The sequence below is a fragment of the Phallusia mammillata genome, chromosome 1 (genome assembly GCF_965637545.1).
Source record: "Phallusia mammillata chromosome 1, kaPhaMamm4.hap1.1, whole genome shotgun sequence".
Classification (NCBI taxonomy): Eukaryota; Metazoa; Chordata; class Ascidiacea; order Phlebobranchia; family Ascidiidae; genus Phallusia; species Phallusia mammillata.
This window is the reverse complement of record NC_137252.1, coordinates 17,895,191-17,916,062: the sequence shown is the minus strand read 5'-3', so window position 1 is coordinate 17,916,062 and position 20,872 is coordinate 17,895,191. Positions and strand designations below refer to the sequence as shown.

General features: G+C 39.0%; 2 protein-coding genes and 1 long non-coding RNA gene across 6 annotated transcripts; 2 read left to right on the top strand and 1 right to left on the bottom strand.

Annotated features, from left to right (window-relative positions):
* The first annotated feature begins 229 nt into the window (after positions 1-229).
* LOC145237793 (cysteine-rich protein 1-like) lies at positions 230-2,898 on the top strand. The gene is made up of 4 exons (XM_080100786.1): positions 230-1,184; positions 1,620-1,714; positions 2,041-2,098; positions 2,385-2,898. Exons 1-4 carry the CDS (start codon positions 1,142-1,144, stop codon positions 2,432-2,434), a joined length of 246 nt encoding a protein of 81 aa, XP_079956912.1. The 5' UTR covers positions 230-1,141; the 3' UTR covers positions 2,435-2,898.
* Positions 2,899-2,991: 93 nt separating this feature from the next.
* Positions 2,992-17,435, bottom strand: LOC145237763 (uncharacterized). Of its 4 annotated transcripts, none has more exons than XM_080100744.1 (12): positions 16,736-17,435; positions 16,453-16,598; positions 16,090-16,283; positions 15,711-15,917; positions 15,387-15,549; positions 14,792-14,894; positions 8,246-8,380; positions 7,435-7,575; positions 4,708-4,845; positions 4,216-4,401; positions 3,842-4,082; positions 2,992-3,633 (listed from the first exon to the last, which is right to left on the bottom strand). In XM_080100744.1, the coding sequence occupies exons 2-12, from the start codon at positions 16,520-16,522 to the stop codon at positions 3,538-3,540; spliced, it is 1,674 nt and encodes a 557-aa protein (XP_079956870.1). In that variant the 5' UTR covers positions 16,523-16,598; positions 16,736-17,435; the 3' UTR covers positions 2,992-3,537. The 4 variants fall into 4 exon arrangements, with proteins under 4 accessions (XP_079956870.1, XP_079956873.1, XP_079956881.1 ...); XM_080100747.1 differs by having other exon boundaries at positions 16,872-17,435; XM_080100755.1 differs by lacking the exons at positions 16,453-16,598; positions 16,736-17,435 and adding an exon at positions 16,344-16,430.
* Positions 17,416-18,821, top strand: LOC145237849 (uncharacterized). Its single transcript, XR_013862043.1, has 2 exons — positions 17,416-18,266; positions 18,433-18,821. It is a non-coding gene; the product is annotated as an uncharacterized LOC145237849 (long non-coding RNA).
* The last annotated feature ends 2,051 nt before the right edge of the window (positions 18,822-20,872 follow it).

Sequence of the window (20,872 nt, the reverse complement as noted above, 5' to 3'; positions counted from 1 at the left end):
TCGGTCTTTACCGATTTGACCTTTATCATATGCAAAAAAAGAATAATAGTGTTTCTCGGCCAATTGCAACAAGCGTAACAAATCAATTGCGATTTGCACAGATGTTTGGGATTGCTGCTTGCCATCCCCCTAAAAACATTTTGTTTTCGATTTCGGGATGTTATAGACCGCCGGTCCGCGAGGAGTTCGTTACCGGGCCGTATAATTTTTCAGTTTAAGTGCTATAAAACATTTTGCCCATGTAAGACCGGTCCGCGACAAAATTTTAGTTTCAAAAACGGTCCGCAGTGCAAAAAAAGGTTACCAGCCCCTGTTATAGACAAATTAACAGCAGATGTACAAAAAGAATGCCTTCAGAAAAGGTTAATTGGAGGTTAAATCGCAGCTGTTCTAGTAGCGTAGAAACACAATTTAGCGGCAAATTAGCAAAGCAGTGTACACCAGCAAGCTTGCAGTCGAACTGCGATCAATAGTAACCCAGTTTGCAACAAATCTGCTTGGCGAGTTAATTCAGTTGAGCAACAGGCGACGAAAGGTCTTAACGATCTCCACAAGACGCGTGCACTGTTTGGCCGGTTTTATCAACTAAACATTTGTTTTTGCTAGTAGCTCTTGTAAGAAACTGTAGGTCACGTGCGCGCAACCAACCGTGGCCATAAATCAAGACAGACAGTTGAGGGTTCTTGAGGAATGTGTTGAGTATTGGGAAACCGTAGGCCGGCAAAAGAAACAGTGAAGGGTCATTGGTCGGGCGATGGATAAGCTAATATGTGTGCTATGTTTCGCTTTTGCGAAGAATGCTGTGTACGAACGAATTTTAGATAAGGCCAGGTCGATCGCCGCGGTTTAGATTTCTGAAAGCTAAAATATTTATAACGTACGTGTGCAAATTGAATTTTAAAAACAGTTGTTAACCTATGTAAAATGAGGGTAACACAAACCGAAACCAACTTCCATATTAATCATCTCAGTGGAATCATACTCAAGAATAGGTTTACAGTGGCAATTTTAGGGGAATTTAAAGCTGTTTTTGCCCAAACCTAATACTGATGTAATACTAAATTTTTAGGCTTATCTTTTAAACTAACGGTTTGTCTGTGTTTTATACTTATACCCTCACCGGTCCCTGATATCATCAGAAATGTCGGAGAAGTGTGCTGGATGTACCAAAACTGTTTATTTTGGTGAGTAGCAAGTAGTGTGGATTGCCTTTGTGCGAAGTAAGTGACGAAACCACAAAAGGCCACCAGTCGCGCTAGGGGACTTGTGGATTTATGGCAGAATGAAAAACGTTTGCATGGAGTAATAAGTTTTGTGAGATGTTCGCGCAATAGTTAATACATGACAAAAAAAATAAATAAATAACAGACATGTTTTTAACTAGGTCCTTGTGTTTCATAACCATATATGCAACCTGCTTAAACTGCACTGACTGACATAGAGAATGAAATAATTCGTTATTGTTTAACGGCTGCTTTGATACGATAAAAAGGTTTTCTCTTCATTCTGCTGGAAATGCATACTTACCCTTAAGAAGAACGCCCATCGTTGCAACTTTACAATCATAAATAAATCATTACTGCCTAAAACGCAAACACAAACTCTGCTTTATCTTTTAGCTGAGAAGATCAAGTCAATTGGCAAGACGTGGCACAAGGCCTGCCTCCGATGCGAGAATTGTAAGAAAACACTGACCCCGGGTCGACATTCAGAGGTAGAAAAAAAACGAGCAACTAAAGGTTTACCGTTTGATGAATATTTTACAACTAGTAATAGTGAAGGCTCTTCCATAATTTAAACTGAGGTGGTAAGCCGCAAGCTTTTAACAGTGTTGATATAATGGAAACTAAAACAGTAACCTAGTTTAAAACACGAGGTGGCGCCAGTAATCCACCATTTTATTTAATTTTTGACGTAACGCCTCGGCACATTGATCCATTGAAATATAGGAAGGTTGGCGATTTAGGGTAAAATGTTTTTTAATCTTCGTTATAATGGCTTGTGTGTTTTGGAAACAGACAGTATTTGTTTTTTTGGCAGCACAACAACAAACCTTACTGCGACATCCCCTGCTATTCAGCACTTTTTGGGCCACAAGGTAAGCAAGCACCTATACCTGACATCTCAAATTTAACTATCACAGACAACAACTAAGTTTGGCAACAAACTATATTAGTTGGCAGAAAGTCAGACATCACTTTTCATAATCACTTGCTGCATTCAGTATTATCCCACTTTATCTTGACTTCTAACTTTGCCTAATCCCTATGCGTTTTAAGTCAAATTTTCCCAAAATGCATTGCACAAAAGGGGGATAATAAGTACAACCGTTTTTGGACCACTTTTAATGAAATGTGCATCACGTGGATCTTAATTTTTTGCAGGGTACGGACACGGCGGTACCGAAAGTCACTCGTACAAGGTTGGCCAATAGTGATGGCGTCACACTCTACTCAAGCATGATGGACAACGCACAAATACACCATCTGCCACACACAAACATTACACACTATTACCTTTCTCACCAAGTTTGATTGTTAACGTCTAAAAAGTATTTTAAATGATAAATATAAGCATTGAAATTCTAAAAAAATAATAAGGGCACTTCTACAGGGGGATCGCACGCTGTTTTTGCATTGCTAACTGAACGAGTAAATAGGAGTGTAAATTGGCACCTTTGCACATACATCCTAAACAAAAACGTTTGAATGTCGTGATCCCATTCGGGTATAAGCTGATATTGATTTGTGATTTTCTGTTAATTATCGTGAGCTGTATCTGCCGTCGATTTTCACATAGCCACGTCACCTCCTATAGTTTATTTCGTAGCAAAACGTTTATTGAGTTTAACGTCGCTGCGAAACATTACAACGAAAGTAAAGACGTTAACAGGCAAAATGTTGTTTGAAAAAAGTTATGTTTGCACCACGATATTTTTGCATAAGAAGCTCGTAAAAGTTATAACCTCTATCTGAGATGCTTTTCTGCACATTGAGTACAAATTCACCTTTATTCGCATATTTTTATGCACAATCTACAGTACAAATATGGACATAACTCAATTTTGGTAGCCGAAACATGAAGTCAAGTGATTTTCCGACATTAGGTAATTATTAGTGTACACTGAAACAATAAGAAAAATTCTTGGTTCAGAAACAAAAACATACAGTATTGAAATTTAGACCGAAACGTGTCATGAAACCATGCGTCACAGGAACGGTGGAGCAACTAATTTTTTGCGACTCATATCATTCATTGTTTCATGTGAGTTCTTATGTTAGTAGCTCTACCCACAGTAATACGATATGTGAAATACATGCAAAAAATTTGCAACATACAAAATTAGCGCAGAAAATAAGAAATAAAATTTAGTAAAATTGATTTTCAAAATTGCACGTTTTACATAATTCGCATTAAATATACGAGGTAGCAACACGAAAACAAGGATTTTAAATGTTGTCACCTTTTTTACCCTTCGCCAATACCACTTTTAAAATAGTAACGTGGGTGGTTTTCTTAAACGGAATGCTCAATAGGTCAGCTTTTCTTTGTTGTCATAATCTTGATTACACAATTGTTTTCAATGATGTCATCTTTGCGTAAGATACGGCTGTTGCCATCCGGCGTTAGTGCCTTTAACACAAACCAATGAAACGGTTACCAAATTTGACACTCCTATATTCTAGCATGTGCTTCCGTACGTTTTCATACACTAAATATGCAATATCTTATCCAGTGGTTAGCATAAAACCCGGTTGCATAAAATCTTAACAATTTAATAAAACACCATGGGAAACAAACACAACCATTTAAAAAGAGTCAGAGCAATAAACTAACTAACCTCGGCGCGAACAAAGTTGCCGCTCAGCAAGTGATAGTGATGAACCATCAGTGTGTGAAGGTGCTTTACAGTAGTGCCAGGCTTCACAACGAGACAATCCTTCATGACCCCTGAACTCTGACCTTTGTGCACCGGGTCATGTGACATGAGGGTGGTCAAGTCACGGACGGGAAACACATAAGATGGATTCCTCAGGCTGACCGCTTTATTTAACGCTTGACGTACGTTTGTGCCTCCATACCTGTAGTTTTTTAGTTTTAGGGCCATATTACTAAACGACTCCTTAATCAGTTTATCAAATTGTAGCACAGAGATCAACATTCCTCAAACCTCATGCAAGTGTGTTTTGTGTAAAATACAAACCAAGACGTCACCTTTCAAATATTCCCTTGTATTGCTCTTCAAGAGATGAGAATTTATCTGATGGAAGCCCGGTGCTTTCTAGTTTTCCTGCAGCCCAATTGTGCTGGATGAGTGAATCGGACACGTAAGACTGGATGAGACATTCGACCTTAGCACTTACCGCAATTTGAGGCATCGTTGGAAAGTCACAAGCTAATCTAAACGAATAAAATCGTGTAAAAACATTACGAAGTAGTCAGGACATTGTATTTTAGCAGTTATCGGCTTTTACTATTCTTTGTGGCCTTAAAAATCATTGTGTTACCTTTTTAGTAAAGGTGCTAACGTGACTCTTATTCTCGTCTTAGTGATTTTATGAAAAGAAGCAATTTCATAACAACGCAAATTATCATTTTAATTCTTAGTAAAAACTACACAGGATGTGTTAATGACGATGACAACGAAACGATAAGGCCGATGAGAGAGGAAACATTTGTTTGTTCTTCGTAAACAAAACGTGTTACCTGTCGATATTAGCATGGGAACTGGAAGCGTCACTCTTGTTTAGAACCAGTAACATTGGAAAACGAACATCGACGAAGGAATCGACTAATCTTCGTAGGACGTCATCGGACCATGTTGGTAAAGTCTCTTCTATATTCCTGAAACAAAGGAAGTACTCTCCTGGGAAATACAGCAGCAAAACATCTCAGTAGCCAGGAAATTCGAAGACCACAATATTAGCACAGGGGACTACCATTTTTCACACGACAAGTGTGTTTACTTTTTGCTTGATTTACATACATATTTTTGTGTATTTGACAGTTGGAGCCAGAACAAAAATAACAAGGTTATTAGAACAAAATTGCGGTATCCGTTCCACGGAACAAAATTTCAAGTAAAAGTAATACAATAGACAGAGTGGGGCACTGAATACCAGGGATGGGCCGAGTCAGAACCAGAGTACACAGTACCTATACCAAAGCTGTATTTGATGCTCGGTGCTGTGCCAAGCAGTTACACAAACTGACCCAAGCAATAAGTTTTCATATTCATGCACAGCTAACATACGAAAATAGTGTTTAAAAGGGTATCCAACAACAAAAGTGACTGTTTTCCGACCAAAATTTTCGGCCAAAGAGAGCATTAGAACATTTGCTGTTTTGACTCTCCGTACCGAATCCTGTTGTTTATAATGACACAAATCATTCATCACGTGGTGTCGCCAATGAGCAGAAAAGGCGTTTTTCCGGCAAATCATGTGACTGTTACATAACAAAAAAATTCGCTTCCAACGTGGACTAAATGACGTAACTTACCTTGGAAGCATTAGGTAACAGGTTATGTAGCATTTATGTGCAATGTGTACTGCACACAAACATTACTTGATTGTTTTTAAATGGAATGATGCACACATATCGCGGTGTTATCAAGCAATTCAAAGCAATACCCATTTAGTAAAATTACTTAAAAGTCCAAAAAGATTGTCAGTTTCGTTGCAAAATCTTTAATCATTTGATTTCATACTTTGGGCCAATTGTACAAAACCTGAAAAACTGCCTGCCGAAAAACAAATGAAACCATATGCACCAATCGTATATGTAAACTACAGGGACGGTTTCGAGTTTCAGTAGAATTAACGTAAGGCCTGCAGGAAATCCTACTGCAGAAAATTGCCGGTTTTGAGAATTTCTGCAGCGGCGTGGTCAGATTTTAATACAGGCATAACTTTTGAATGCAGGCCCGCGGAGGCTGGTGTCAAATTTCCTTTTCCGATAGCTGCCTAACAAATGAAAATGTATGGGTGTCGTTAAGCATGCTTTACATACACGTTGTACAGAAGCTCAGCGTGTGACGGGTCACATGAACATCACGTGACCGTGTTGCCACGAACTACACGTGCCTGTCGCGTGATCCACGTAAAATTTTCCTGATAATGATGGCAAGTAGAATTTAAACATGAGCATTTTTTCTGTTTAACCATTTTAAATTGTAGTTAAGTAATAAAAATGGTTTGGTTCCAACCTGTGGTATACAAATCAGCCGTCTAAAGTACGAACTTGTGTTGCATAAAAATAGAAAAGAACATGCCACGAAAAATTTGAATTGTCGCATGCAAAATAATTGTCTCTCCATTTCAACTAAAAGCAAAAATGTAAGCTACTGATTTATCCAGACAACAATAAAAACGTCTGTCGTAACAGAGAGGACGTAGAACCTAGTCTCACTCTCAGCGTTGAATGACACTTAATCAAAGAATGCCGTTCATAATGTCCAAAAAACCTCAACACCCTCAAGAATTCCCAACACAAACAAACCAATTCCTTATCACATATCAGACATGGCGACATAAGAACGCCTCACATTGTCTGCAAAATGATTGCCTACGTACGTTCGTCCTATGTTTTGTCAACAGCAACTGTCTGCCGCATCTAGGGATAACGATGTTGACATTCCATTGTATGCAAACACAGAACGATTAACCACAACCCGCGAAGCGTCGCGATTCCTTGAACCCGGGCAATGAAATGAAGATCGAAATTCCCGTAAGAAGGCTTCGCGCCCTGTGTCTGTTTACAAGCATTGCCAGTAAAAACAAACAACGAATGGTTTACAGAAAACGCAAGCGTCATTCAAAATGCTCAATTGCTGCACAGACAAATTGAAGACAACTTATGCATTGGACGTTTCGTAATGAAAACCACAAGGGATCCCACTAAAAACAAACGATAACTTCAGGTACAGTTTTTTTTAGTTACAATTTCCAAAAAGTATATTAGTATACCACCGATTATCTATATAACCATTCAACACAAACTACTTTGTATAAATGTGTCAACTTTTTATACTTATAGGATAATGAAATTAACATTCATAAATACCGATCAACCTCCACGCATACATTTCGAATCATGTCTGTATGGCGAAAAAGGGTTTTACTGGTTTCGCAGGCATCAGATCGTTGATTGAACAACACAACAAATTTGTGTATATTATACACTGCAGAGAGTTAAACGTAATGGTAAAGCGGAAGGCGGGACAAAGTGGTAAAAGAAGTCTTAAGTATACGTTTGTGTGGTAAAAAATCCACCCGAGTCAAAAAATAACGCTGTATAAACAAAACTCAGCTTGTGGTAAACTCCTTTCACGATCTTCACAGCAACAGTTTGAATTTCTACCCACGGGAATTTCACGCCCCCATAAATCTCTAAACAAAACATTATTTGTTGTGTACAAATAAATTCACATACCTAGTTGACAGGTTTGCGCGAGCGAATGCCGCTTGAACGAGCTGCGGTGAACAATGGTAGCCGGTAAACATTCCCATCAAACGCTTGGGTCGTTTCACAATCATCTCCCACTTTCGCTGCACGTTTTGGTAAATCCACTCACTAAAAGTAAGTACATGCTTTAATTATAAACCAACCAGGAAAACAACACAATGCAGTTTCACGTTCAAGTATCGATGGCAGTTTCTTATTGTCATGGGACGGTTGCATAGAAACCGCTCCTGGAAATTCTAGCTATGAGAGGAACTATTTTTCGGTTTCGAATATTGAGGAAAGGGCTTGTCTGTTCACGCGCATGGGAAACCACCAGCACGTGATCCGCATTATCCGCTAGGTGTCCCCAAGTGTTCGGGCTGTTAACGGTCATCAATACGCACATGATGTGGTTGAGCCGTTGTTTCGTCCGACTAAATATTCAGTTTCAACTTTCGAAGTTATGTTTTCGATATGTTCCGTGTAAAGCTTTTAAACTTTTAACATCGTTTATTTTTGCTGGACTAAATTAAGCTACAATACTTATCGGTAAAGGACTTGTTGACAATGAATATTTAATTTAAAATAGACATACAACTTATGCTGTGAGTTGTGACGATAAAATTCGCACGCTCACCAACAATCCAATTCGGCAAACCCCAAACGTCATGTGCATTTGTCACATGTCACAGAAACAGCAGCACCATATGCTGACATTTGGAATTGACGTAACTATCAAAGCGCAAGTTGCGACATTCCCGAGCGAAAAAACAGCGAAACACGACAGGTGGACGCTTACCGGACTTCCCCCAGCAGCCAGGTGACGTCATCAGAGGGGTTGTGCGCGTCGGTCTGCTCTCCACACTCGTCCGTACAACCGGAAGCATCAAGAACGTGAATAAGGACATCTGCGTCGCACAGGTCGTTGAGGAAACTGCAACAGCAATTCAAGATGTGTTAGTGACATCAGTTTGCAGTCGGTCGTGGGTTTTCATGCACGTTCGGGTGAAAATGTACAAGGTACGGGCAACGCGAGTTCGTCCTCCCAAGAAGGGGAAAAGCTGCTCTTGTGACCATAACAAGCCCGTACCAGAAAAATATTTACAGCTTACGATTTTTTGGCATAAGCCCAAACAATGCTGTCTAATTCGAAATTTAAAACTCATATCAGAAAGTCCAAGGATAGAAAATCAAACTATATTTGGTAACAGGTACGGAAAGTTTGGGGAATAATTAGCATTGACACAATTGGTTTCACACATTAAACAATAGGGCAAAAACAAACTACCGGTTATTAGTCGACAAAAGAAATCCAAAAATATATCAAGGAAGCACGACCAATGAATCATGACGCATTAAAGTTTTGCCCGGGATCCATTATCTCCAGTGTAGGTGGGAAATAGCCTTTGTTTCCATCGTTAATGAGTGGGCAATATGGAAACTCAGTTTGAAAATTGGTTTTGGTTGAATTGTATGTAAAGTTTAACATGCATAAAATCGCTCACGACACCGGCGCACGTTCAATTTCGAAATTTTAAGATAATGACATCCTGCGCACAATGTTGATTGTGATCTTACAATGGGCGTGTTTACAGGCGTTCGACATTTACATTGTAAATCTTAAACGGCGAAACCAAACTCCTGTAATTCAAGGATCGCTAACAACGAAAATATGGGTTAGCTGTGCAATGTAACCATCATTCGGAGGCAATTACGTGGGATAGGGAACGAGATTGTGATTGTTGAGTTTACTGGACAATGGGCCAAGGTGGTGGTTGGCGGTTCAATGCCTTGCATGTACAAGCTCAAAACTATGTCAAGTTAGTCTCTTGCAAGCAATTTTGCAAGACACATTTGATTGACTGTTAAGACCACATGGGTCATGCAAAGGTCTGTGCGTCAATACAATAATTGTCTGATCGTAATGACGATTTTATACGTGGAAAGTTGTACTTGTTTGGTAATTACGATACAAGTAGCCACAGCCACGTATGGTGTGGGCGCTTATACAAACCTCCTCAGATAACCTGTTCTACAGGCGAGTGTAATAACCAACAAACCCAAGGCAATAAGTTTTACCACTTTGCAATACATTTTTTACGAATTGCAATGGTATTTGACAATATACACATCAGAATAGTTTAGTAAAGTAATTGGTGGTTTTTCTTTGAAGCGTTTTCACGGGGGACGTGTGACTATTAACGTGGCCAATTTCAACAGAAACCCACGCCGGTATTACTGCGAAGCGGACGCAAACTTCCGGATTTAGGTTTAAGGACGGGATTAAAACGGCCTGGATTTCGACCACAAAACATTTACTGTAAACAAGCACCATATAAAACACTTGGCGAATCGCAGTTCACCAATAAGGGTGTTTAAAGTGAGCAAAGTGGTACAAAACCAAGCCCAGTCGCATTCACATATATCGCTTCATCTTTGTTACCGCAGTGCTTGCCGCGCCCACACGTCTAAACAAAATTATACACAAATATCAAGGACGGGCGAGAACAAAAATAAACACATATAGCTATTAACTAGGTAATGCAAAATACAAGAGCAATTTTCTAGCAGTTAGTGGTGAGACAAAAAGGCGCGACCTTGAAATGAAAAAGTTGGCCTTGTGTTGACATTCGGTGCTAGTTGATGCGCATTGATGCGGTTGTTTACATATAAGGCTGAACGGTTTAAATTGTGGGTAAATATATGCTGAATTTACTTACAAAGTAAATTTACAAATTATAGGTATGTGTACCGAAACAAATTGCCCAAAAGCGTTATTTGCATACTTTTATACATTCATAATTGTGTTAATTTTTACACTGTACACTGTCTCGTGTAAGTTATTGACAATGTTAAGCACCACGTGTTTATTTTATTCGACTCCTTTATTTTCGGTGAAAAAGCAAAAAAATGGAATAAGTTTCAATGACATTTCAAAAAAGGTTTTTAGTCGGCACATTTTTGCTTAAACGGGAAAAGCCCTTGCAGAGAAACGAAATCATGACTCGACATTCTGCGGCGAGCACGTGATTCGTATTTACAAAGGCATCTCGTGCTTACGATTTAAAAACGACACGGAATTTGCTGTGTCACCACGAGCACAGTGAACATTGGAACGGAACGCCATGTTGTTGATACAGTTTCATGACCTTGCATTTTATGAAATGATATGACAAATGCTAATTTAGTGTTTCCCAATGTCATTTCCTGCCACCCGTGGATTTGTTATGTTTAAGAGTAATCCCGAAGTTTTTCAACCCTTTGTGACCACACGTTTATAAGAGATTCGTGCAAATTACTAATGTTTGATCATGAACGCCAAAACGATTGTTTGTGTAAATAATCAAACAATGTTCTATGTCGACAATCCCTTCAAACGATTTATATTTTTATTGTGTGACTAAACATAAAAATTTAGACAAATGAATTAGATGCTAACCCATACAGATCTTAATAAATTTTATTATGTCAGAAGGAAAAAAACATGATTTTGCACCACGATCGTCATTTTTATTTTAAACGCATAAAAAATGGCGATTGTTTGGCGTTGCACTGGGTAAGAAAAAGTTCAAATTTGAAGAAAAACAAATCGCATATTATTTTGTTCTAAATGGATAGATGGGAATGTGCAAAACGTTTTACTACAAACCACAAATGTAGTCTAAAGATAAAGTTTGTTTGGTTGCTTAGCAATCATAGCGCTGCTGACGTAGTCTCTTCACGTCGTTGCGGCATAACCAGCCAGAAAAACCAATTACTTGTAAGTTACGCAGGCAAAATGCGGAAGCGCTACAACGTTTACGAGTTCAGTTTATTTAACCCGTCTCTGGGCAATTGGCGAGTTCGTTGGACATCATGAGCTAGCATCGCTATTTTACGAGTTACGTTACGTAATTCGGCGGACGGTCGTGTGGTAAGACGGATGCGCGGTTAGGGGTGAGATTATGACAAAAACGCGTTTCGTAGAAGTCCGGTTACACGTCGCGAACTTTCGCTGGCAAGGCTAAACATTACACGTAGGAGGTAAATTGGTAATAATTTCGCCTTAAAAAACAAACAAACGGGGTACTTATACACTATAGTCACTGAATATAGCAGGCCATTGTTTTGGACTGTTTTACCAACACAATAAAATGAATACAATCTAGTATGATTTCATACTTGCTTATATAGATTATGTCAAAGACTCAGATCCCATGACGTATGTGGTATACGACACTTGAAGTCGGAAATTGGCGGTCAGCTTAGTGGGTTGGTGCTTATTTATGAAACAGCAATCGCAAATGACGTACTTTTACACGATACACGTTGAAAGTAAATATATAAGCAAGTTTAAAATTCTTCCAAATTACCACAATTACTTCACTAGGGGTTTTGCATCATGGCAACGTGTCATAAATTTGAGTATAATACGTCACAGTTGAAAACATTACCCTCAGCTTGTAACTAATCAATAGCGATGCGAGCGTCATTCCCAGAAGGGATAAACATCCGCTGGAAGATCGCAGATTTCCAATTCACTTTTTTACTGGAACACGACGCTCGTTAAATTTACTTAGCGTCGCGTCAATGATTTGCCACACCTGATGAGCGATCGTAAAGTCTACGGATTGTAGTTTCTCCATACCGGCACAAAATAATCCACCACCGCGGATACATTAAGGTATACACTACACGTTTTGGCAAGATACGCTGGTAAACTATACGTTCATTTGCACAAAGGCGGGAATTGTTTCGGCATAAATCATCAATCTGTGAAAACAGCAATTTTCTCACTACTCTTCTGCGTCAAACGCTTTAGTTAGCAACCACACATTTTACCGGGTAATGATCACACAAAAAGCATAGGGTCATTCATGCGCGTCTTGGACATAGGTTTAAATTGACGTCACAGTTCAATATTGTGTCTATGGCGAACACAAACTCTCAGTGACCATGACCTTTCAACGCGCGGCAACAATCAATGGCCACGCTTTCTTGAAGAACAAAAATAGGTGCTTGTGGGCAGACAGACCTGGCCGCATCTACGTATGAAACTGGAGCAAGTCGCTTCCGATTTCCTTCAGCTCCGACGAGCGTGTATATACGCCCTGCTTTGTAACGCTACAAACTTGTCGCATTGACGTTAAAGCCCGACATTAGGTATTTCAGTCGTACTATTTTAGGGATCCGGATTGTGGGATGGGCTAATGTGAAAGTTCAGCACTTTCATAAATACAAGATGTTCTTCACCGATAAAAAGTAAACTTCACATCATAAATAGTGGCAGTGTTCGCGCAGAGAAATCTAATGTATTTTTATAACAGGACGGAAACGAGACGAAATTGAAACCGTCAATGCGGTAACAACTGAATAAAATATATTGCTGCATATTGTACTTTTAGCATCGTGTTTTTTACATGAAACGATTTATAATGATTTTGAGGTTGCAAAGTACAAGCGTCCCTCACAGATTTTCACAATACAAAGTAACGCGTAAAACACGTGGCATGCGAAATTGGCGTTTAACATTTTAATCCAAAATCATTTTTCCGTAATTGACTTTCAATCTGTTAGCGCTAATGAAACGACCTATAATCCGAAATTAAAAAAGGGTCCACGTCAAATAAAGTTGTTAATAAAGACAACCCAAAAATTAGCGATCGTTTTTACGAATTTATGCCACCCAAAAAATTACAATTCCTGCAACTAACTGTAAGTAACACGAATAGACGGGGCATATATGGGTTGTCTGGTTATAAAGTACTAGTTTAATGCACAGTCGTGAAGTTTTGTACAATTTCACCTAATACGGTCCAGATGAATATAAACCCTTACACACGAGGCAACAATAAAACATAACTTCCTTTACAGTACTATAATTGTCCCAATTGCTATTCTGGAACTTTTCTCAGAAAGAGCTTTTCAAGAGTTTATTTTTGTTTTCAGCTTATTCAACTCGTTAGGCCAAATACAAAATGTGGGGTACGAAGACCCACATATAGTGCAGAAAACCAAATAAGCGCAACAGTTTTTATCCGTTGTTTCTCCGATGAAAGTGCCCGGTGAACATATCATTCGTTTATCTTGCGTAAATATGTTCAGGAAACGCTTGTGACCAATCCAATTTCGCCCGGGTGTGATAAAACCGCAATCTAGTGAAACTTTCTCCAATGGATTCAAGAGGCACATGACTTCGGCTAAACTTTTCTCCACAAAGATATCGCCGTAAATTTTTCTGTGGTCCAGTACAGGTGATGATAAAAAGTCCCAAATTTACAAGTATTGTGCTTTGGATGTTCGACTGTCAGAACTGGAAAAAATCGTGACGCGGTACATGTTACGTCACGCCTCGCACGAGAGAACGGCTCGCCCTGGTGTGACATTGCTCATCGCAAGGCATATGGGTGTGAATAACACGCGATTGCATAAGAATTAACATAGGTCGTCACCATATATTACCATTAGGGGTAATGAACCTACAGTACAGCACAAATGCGAACCATGTTTTATTGAGAAACTTAGGGAGTTTTCGTTGCGTCATAAATGGTCCGCTCTTTCGGAAAGTTAACGCATAGATAGCGTCAGAGGAAAGACATCCGTTACCACATTAAAAACGGACGAGTCCTAAATGCAACATATCCGTTACTTTGAAGCGCAATCATTTCCCCAATCCGGAATATATTTTGGGATATGAACCCTAATTGTAAGGTCGACACCACGATTTGGCAACAAATGCAAAATAAAAAAGGCCTTGTTCATTCTATCGCATAGGCATTAAAGATTTCTTTTTGTACTTAGCATGAACGCTTGTAGCCTTATCTGTTGGGGAAAAATGACCTATGAAATTCCTAACCCAATTCATCTGGTATCTACATCAAAAGTGTGTAAATTTTATGATCATTAGTTTTGGAAAGAGACGATCGATCAATTCAAACAGATGGATTGTTGTATGGTATTTGTGAAATAGATTTCCCGAAATGGATGCACAGTCAAGGACAACCTTAGCAGCCATAAACGTTTGTTAAAAATGTGGTTAATAGAGTGTGTTAGGTACATATTCCAACACCCACAATAGCAATCGCTTGTTGAAAAACAAACAGTTTGAGGACTACTGACGTTTATGCTGCAAATATCCCCCAAAAAAGCATTTGCTATCGCTGTTTTTTAAACGAGTTTTAGCATATACGCGACTGATATTACACCCCCATACGGAGGGATACGTCAGTTAGTGACGCACCAAACCATCTGCGTAAGTCACCAGCTCCACAAAAATCAATAGGCCACTCAGACACGATAAGACAATAAATCTGCAAACCAAAATGCTCCAAATCGATAAAAATATCTTGGTAAAGTATTTACACACCGATTTCCTCGGCCCTTCCCGTCGGACGCACCTGGTACCAGCCCCGCAACGTCCTTCAAAATCACTGGAATATACCGCAGGCCATCATGGTGTTTTCCATAAGCTGCAATGGTAAATATGTTTTACTTGGGTTCAGAATTTCACAGGCAAGCCAGTGGTTGATTGCCACACAGTTTCACTGAGGTACATAGTTCACCTGATGATATTCCTTAAGGCCATAAGCATAATGACTCAGGTTTTGCTTTTCACCACAAGAATGTGATGTCATGAGGAGAAGTGTGGGTCTTTGACAACTATTCTGTTGATCATTTACACTGTATTTGGATGAATTAATATTACAATATTTCAATCAATGAAAATACTTTCAGTTAAAACATTGTGTCTACAAAATTTTGAATTATGTGATAAAAGATGGTAGGTGCAGAAAGATATCCATACTTAAAATAAATGAAATGAGCCACTATTAAACCTACACTGAATACACAACCTGTATTGATGTATTGGGTCTAATTCAACACACAAACACACATTATACATGGATAATTTAAATTTAAAAAATGGCACTTCCATAAGAGTTTATTACAAAAACAATTACCAGGTTCAGAGACAATTCCTCTGTTGTTGGTGGGGTCAGGTATTGAGTAGAATGCTTGTGAAAAGTTTGGCTCTATTGTAGTAAATGGATGAATTCCAACCTTTGCTTTGGGGAATTTTGTTGCGGCATTGAAAAAAGTGCTTTTTCCAGCTGATGGCTTGCCCTAAATAAGATGTAAGAATAACAAAACTAAATAGCAAAAATGATATTTAGGTAGCATTTATGAATCGTTTTCTAAACTCATAAAAACATTGAATTTATACATATCACCTTGGTACATTGTACTTTAGTTTGCTACAAGTGATGATTAGAAGCAATATTTACCACAAGACCAATGACAAAATCCCATTTTCCTTCAGATTCAGTTTGACCACCATCTTCTAACTTCACTGTTTCATCAATTGATTGCTTTTGTTCCACTTCAATTATGTTTTTCTGTTGTGTATTGTAATCATGCAAATGTTCAGCTAGCCAGCTTTTGGCCTCTTCAACCAAAGTGTATAAAGATGGGGATCCAAGGTTTTCTTGGGCCTAAAGAAACTGTTCACATTAAAAACACTTAAATTCCAGTTTTAATAATAAACATCAGCATTAGAACTCAACCAAATAAAAAACTGTAGTAGTCCACAACATTAAAGTGGGTCTGAGTGTAAGTAATCTTACACATATTCATAAACAAATTTAAGTCTGTACCACAAATTACCTTGTCATTTAAATGTTGAATTAAGTTTACTTTCAGACTATTGTGGTGAGAATGGCCCCTGATGGGAATATCAACATAAGGTATTGCATCAGGGTAATTGTCTGGCAATGTGATTTTTAGGTGGAAAGTAGTGTTTGATTCTGTCACAATACCACTTAAGGTAATCATGCATGACATTGGAGTGGTGGCGAGGTCTGTGAAGTGAAAACAACTTTATTGGTTAAGTGTAAAATTCCCATGTAGTATTAAAGCACTTGCTATATTAGGATCCAAAAACATCCTTGAATAAGAAGCTGTCACAAAGATTAGTTTTTAAACATAGTTTATCACACTTTTCACTACAACATATTCTATTCCACACACCGACAAAATCATCCATCAAAATGGCAGAAAGTGCCTCAAACTCTTGTTTTTGTTCTTCAGTGTAATCCATGACAGTGGCAAAATGGCTTGAGGTTATGTGATTGGCAAATACATTATTTTTTTACCAAGTCACCAAGTGCTTTCGACTAGAAAAAAAGTTGGTATAATTAAAAAACAATCCACCATGACTTCTTTTATTGTATACATTTGAATCATCAATTTTCCAGTGACAAAGCAATGTTGAAAAAGATTAAAAAAACTTGATTCGCAATACCGTACGTACGGGAGATCAAATAATGTCCCGACATGTTGCTAATTTTGTACACCGAGTTAACAAAGGAATGTTCGAACAAAAAACGACTCATCAATTAGTAATGCCCAGTCAATAAGGTCCGCCTTCCCCTGACGTCACAACTTACACGTCACTATATGTTCAGTTCCAGCTGCGGGTGCGCTAAAAATTCTGCAGTCGTGAAAATTGCCTGTGGCAAGTTGGCAAGCCTAATGGCAGGGATATCACGCTCTGAATTCCACTAATTTTCGTACGTATTGCAGCTTCTTCATCACAAGACTTACGAATCGAAAACGTTTCACCAAAAATTCCGCGCGCCAGTGAAAGTGACGGGGATTCCCGATGCGTCATCGCTGGAGGCGTGTTCGGAGTGACGCCTCCAAAACAAACCCGGCCCTATGTCACTTCACAATTCACAACAGCAAAACATATTCGTTTGCCAAAGTTAAGACGGCTAAAAAGTAATTTACGCAAAATAAACGGAGTCTAAGTCAGGTTGTAAGGATGTCACTAATATTCATAGCAACCTAAATGATACATAAAATGCAGTTTATGGGTAAAAAAGTGATATTTGCCTCGTGAATGTTGTTGTCTTTGGTTCATTAAACATTTTCACAGAAAAGAATTCGAAACATGCCGATCCTACACACCCTTCGCAACAACCTTTGGACAAGCCCAACCCTCACAAAGGCGAATCACAATGATTTTCCGTTGTGTTGCGCAATACGCCGAAACACGTGATCGCCTTATAAGGTACATGTCCCGTGACTGTTTGCTATCGCAACTGGCTCGTATAAAAGCGCTAGCGCGGTTGCGTCACCTCATTCTCTGTAAGAACGGCGTGCTGTATAGTGTGTGCTGTTAGTGTACAGTTGTTGGTTTTTTTAGTGTTTAAAAAACCTTAAAAAATTCGTCGTCATGGGCCTCCACTGGCAGTGATTCTGGACCGAGCTGGTCTGGATTCTCGAAGATTTACTGGCTTGGAGGAAGAACGAATTTACTTACCTATCTCTGAATTTTGGACTGTATATGTTTGCAAGAAGTCAAGCTGTATCATCCACAGTGGCAAAACTTCAAAAAACAAAAGACAATATCGAACAATGCTTCGTAGCAGCGTAGCTACATCTACTAGCAGCGTCGTGTCGGAGACCAGGCTTGGTTTTGCCAAGTTGGTTCCCCGAACAAGTGCAGGGAATGCTACCATGCACGAGCGTTTGCAAGGGGACTGATGCACCAAAAAAAGACCTTTATGGAAAAAACAAGAAAAAAATTGCAACAAAAAAGACAAGCATCAGCCTGTCGACACGACTGCTAGTTTTGAACTCTTTCAAAGAGCAAAAAGCAAAAGAACTTGCTCACAAACTGTTTATTGACTCGCAAAGTGTACCTCTGGGATTCAACATGCTGATGAGAGGAGCTTCACTTGCGGCTGTATATATAAACAAAACAAAAAAACAAGTTCTGCGACATTCTCTACATTTCAAGATGTGATCCTGTACAAACAACAAATCGCCAAAACGCTGTAAGTTGTACTTTTAATCAAATTGTTTGTGTTTTTATGTGTTTTTTCGTCATATGCACCAGTGATAAGTGACTATAAATCGCTTTCGATTTGATTTTACAAAACATATTTGGTTGTATTGTGTGACTTGAAATGTAATTGACCGAAATTTTGTTTTCTCTTGTAGATAGCAAACGGCGAAACTAGCTTGTATCGTCACATCCGGGTGAATTATCCCCGCGTGAGCATCAGAAGAAACAAGTGAAAATCAGCCAAATCTTGTCAAGTGACGTTGTAATCGTTCTATGACGCACATGCATGTGTGAATGCTTGTGTCCTTCGTGTATTGAACGATTTACAACACTATGTTTGATCATTACGTGTATAACGTTTACTCGACAACTGCGTATTTTCGCAAATTTTTGTGTTATTGTGTCTCTTTTAAAGCGCAATATTTCGTTCGTAATGTGCCTTGTACCCTGTATTCCTTTTTAAACCAAGTTCACAAACAAACCAATATTTACATGGTTATATGTTTTTGTGTTGTGGTGAAATAAAACATTGGGTGAAAATGTACATTGTTTATTGTTTTCACACTCAGGCAGGATTAAACACTGATTAAATTTGACGTGGTGGAGAGAAAGGCTTAATACCAATTTACAAGCAAACACTTACTCTACTAAATTAGGCAAACAATTTTATGAAACATACTTAAGAAAAGTAACTTGGTAAATTCCATTACAGAAACGGTGCATTGTAAGTGACACGATGTGCCAAATATTGACTGAGCGTGTTTAACGCAAGGCTATTTTCGTAATTGGGGTCTGAGTTTCCCAACCCTATAAGCGGGGTCACATTTTTTACGAATCAGTTGCTCTGTGGGTACACTGACCTGGTGTTTCCATGCCATGGTAAGCACGTGTGGTGACATTTAAGTTGTTGTTACTGAATACCATTTGCGTTGCGCTTGAAAAACAATAGAAGCTGGGACATCCTTGCAAATGAAATAGTTTCGGTCGGAAATAAATTGAAAGTACAGTGGAAACAAACTTCATTAACATTTTTGAAAGCGCAATTCGTGCTGATACACATATGTTCAGCAGCAGTTGCAAAAACATCAAATTGGCGTAGATGCAGAAAAAATTTGACCCGGTAATAAACGAATAACAGTACAAATTTAACCCTGCATTTCTGGATGATAAATCCCTGAAACGGTTTGACCGAAACATTCTCGCATGTCTTAGATTTGTTGCACCAACGTCTGTACCTGAAACATGACACCAATTATTTTGTGTAACGTTGCAACACATTGGTGCAAAACGTCACTCAAGCCAACAGCTTTCCAACCGTCTTTGACCTGAAGGGGCGTGTCTGGGCTCGCCCAATTATTTTGCCACGCTTTGGAAAATGTGAGAAAAACAACATATGTCCTAACGAACAGTCAGCGACCAAGATTGGTGTCGCAATCAATTGATTCAAGTCTCTACGCGTGTTGGAAGGATTGCCGCGTGTTATAGGTTGCTACATGGTACAAAGTTCATTCAACGGCCTCAGCAAGTTCGCTGGTTGTCACGCCTAATATCACGCCTCCCACAGTTACACCTCCACATGTGTTTGATTATATGGGTTCATGCACTTTATGAACCAAAGTCCATTTGCTGACCCCATTATTCAAATAAACACTACAGGGAATCACAAAGGTAATGGGTGCCACACATCACTGATAACGCGCAACACTCTGATCACGTGCAAGAGGTATTAATCCACATGATCGATCGCAGTTGTTTAAACATGTCAACAAAATGTATCAATACAATTGCCTATTGGGGTTAGACGCAATGTGTATCTTGTTTGATATGCCACGCGTCTAATAGAAATAGTAAATGTGCTGTTTCTGTTCAGTCCGTAAAAAAGCATTTTGCCTGCTAAAGAAAATGTTCTTGACTTCAACCCCAATGCACGAAAATGCAATTCATCCTTGTTTTCGCAACGACCCAACGTAATACAACGTGTCCCAATTCGACAATGCAAAAGCATTCCTACATGTTATGGCGCGATGTTGCATCATAATAACTCCTACGTATTTTAAAACATTCGCACTTTCGCAGAGTTAAAAAGAGAGAAGGCAGAGCCTCTTGAAATCAACTCGTGGCTTTCCGGCGACAAGGTGACACAGCAGTTTTGTTGTTGTTCAAAATTGCTGACTTGGTGGAACATTCGAGAAGGCTATTATTGTTATTGCCCACAAGTTTACTTTTACCCGACGGGGAATTTATAAACCTTGACAGTAGCACGAAAGACACGTCGCAAGTGTTGTGTAACAGTAAAAGGGTGAAACCCCTTGCGGTAGCACAACTTCTGGGCTAACTGTTGTGCAATCACGCGTTATGGTTTTCTGTGGTGTTTTTAGGGATGCCCCCAATATTGGGGCATGAAATGAAATTATGGATGGTATATGATGCAGACTTTGTCCATCACGTGCATAGCGCAATTAATTTAACATAGGGTTATTCCATGTTTTCATCGACTGGTCCTATGCTCCCCACTTGCTTTTTAGTTGTTTTGGAAAGAAAAGTATCACTTTTTACTTTTACAGAAAGTGGATTGTTTTCAATACCGCAACAATA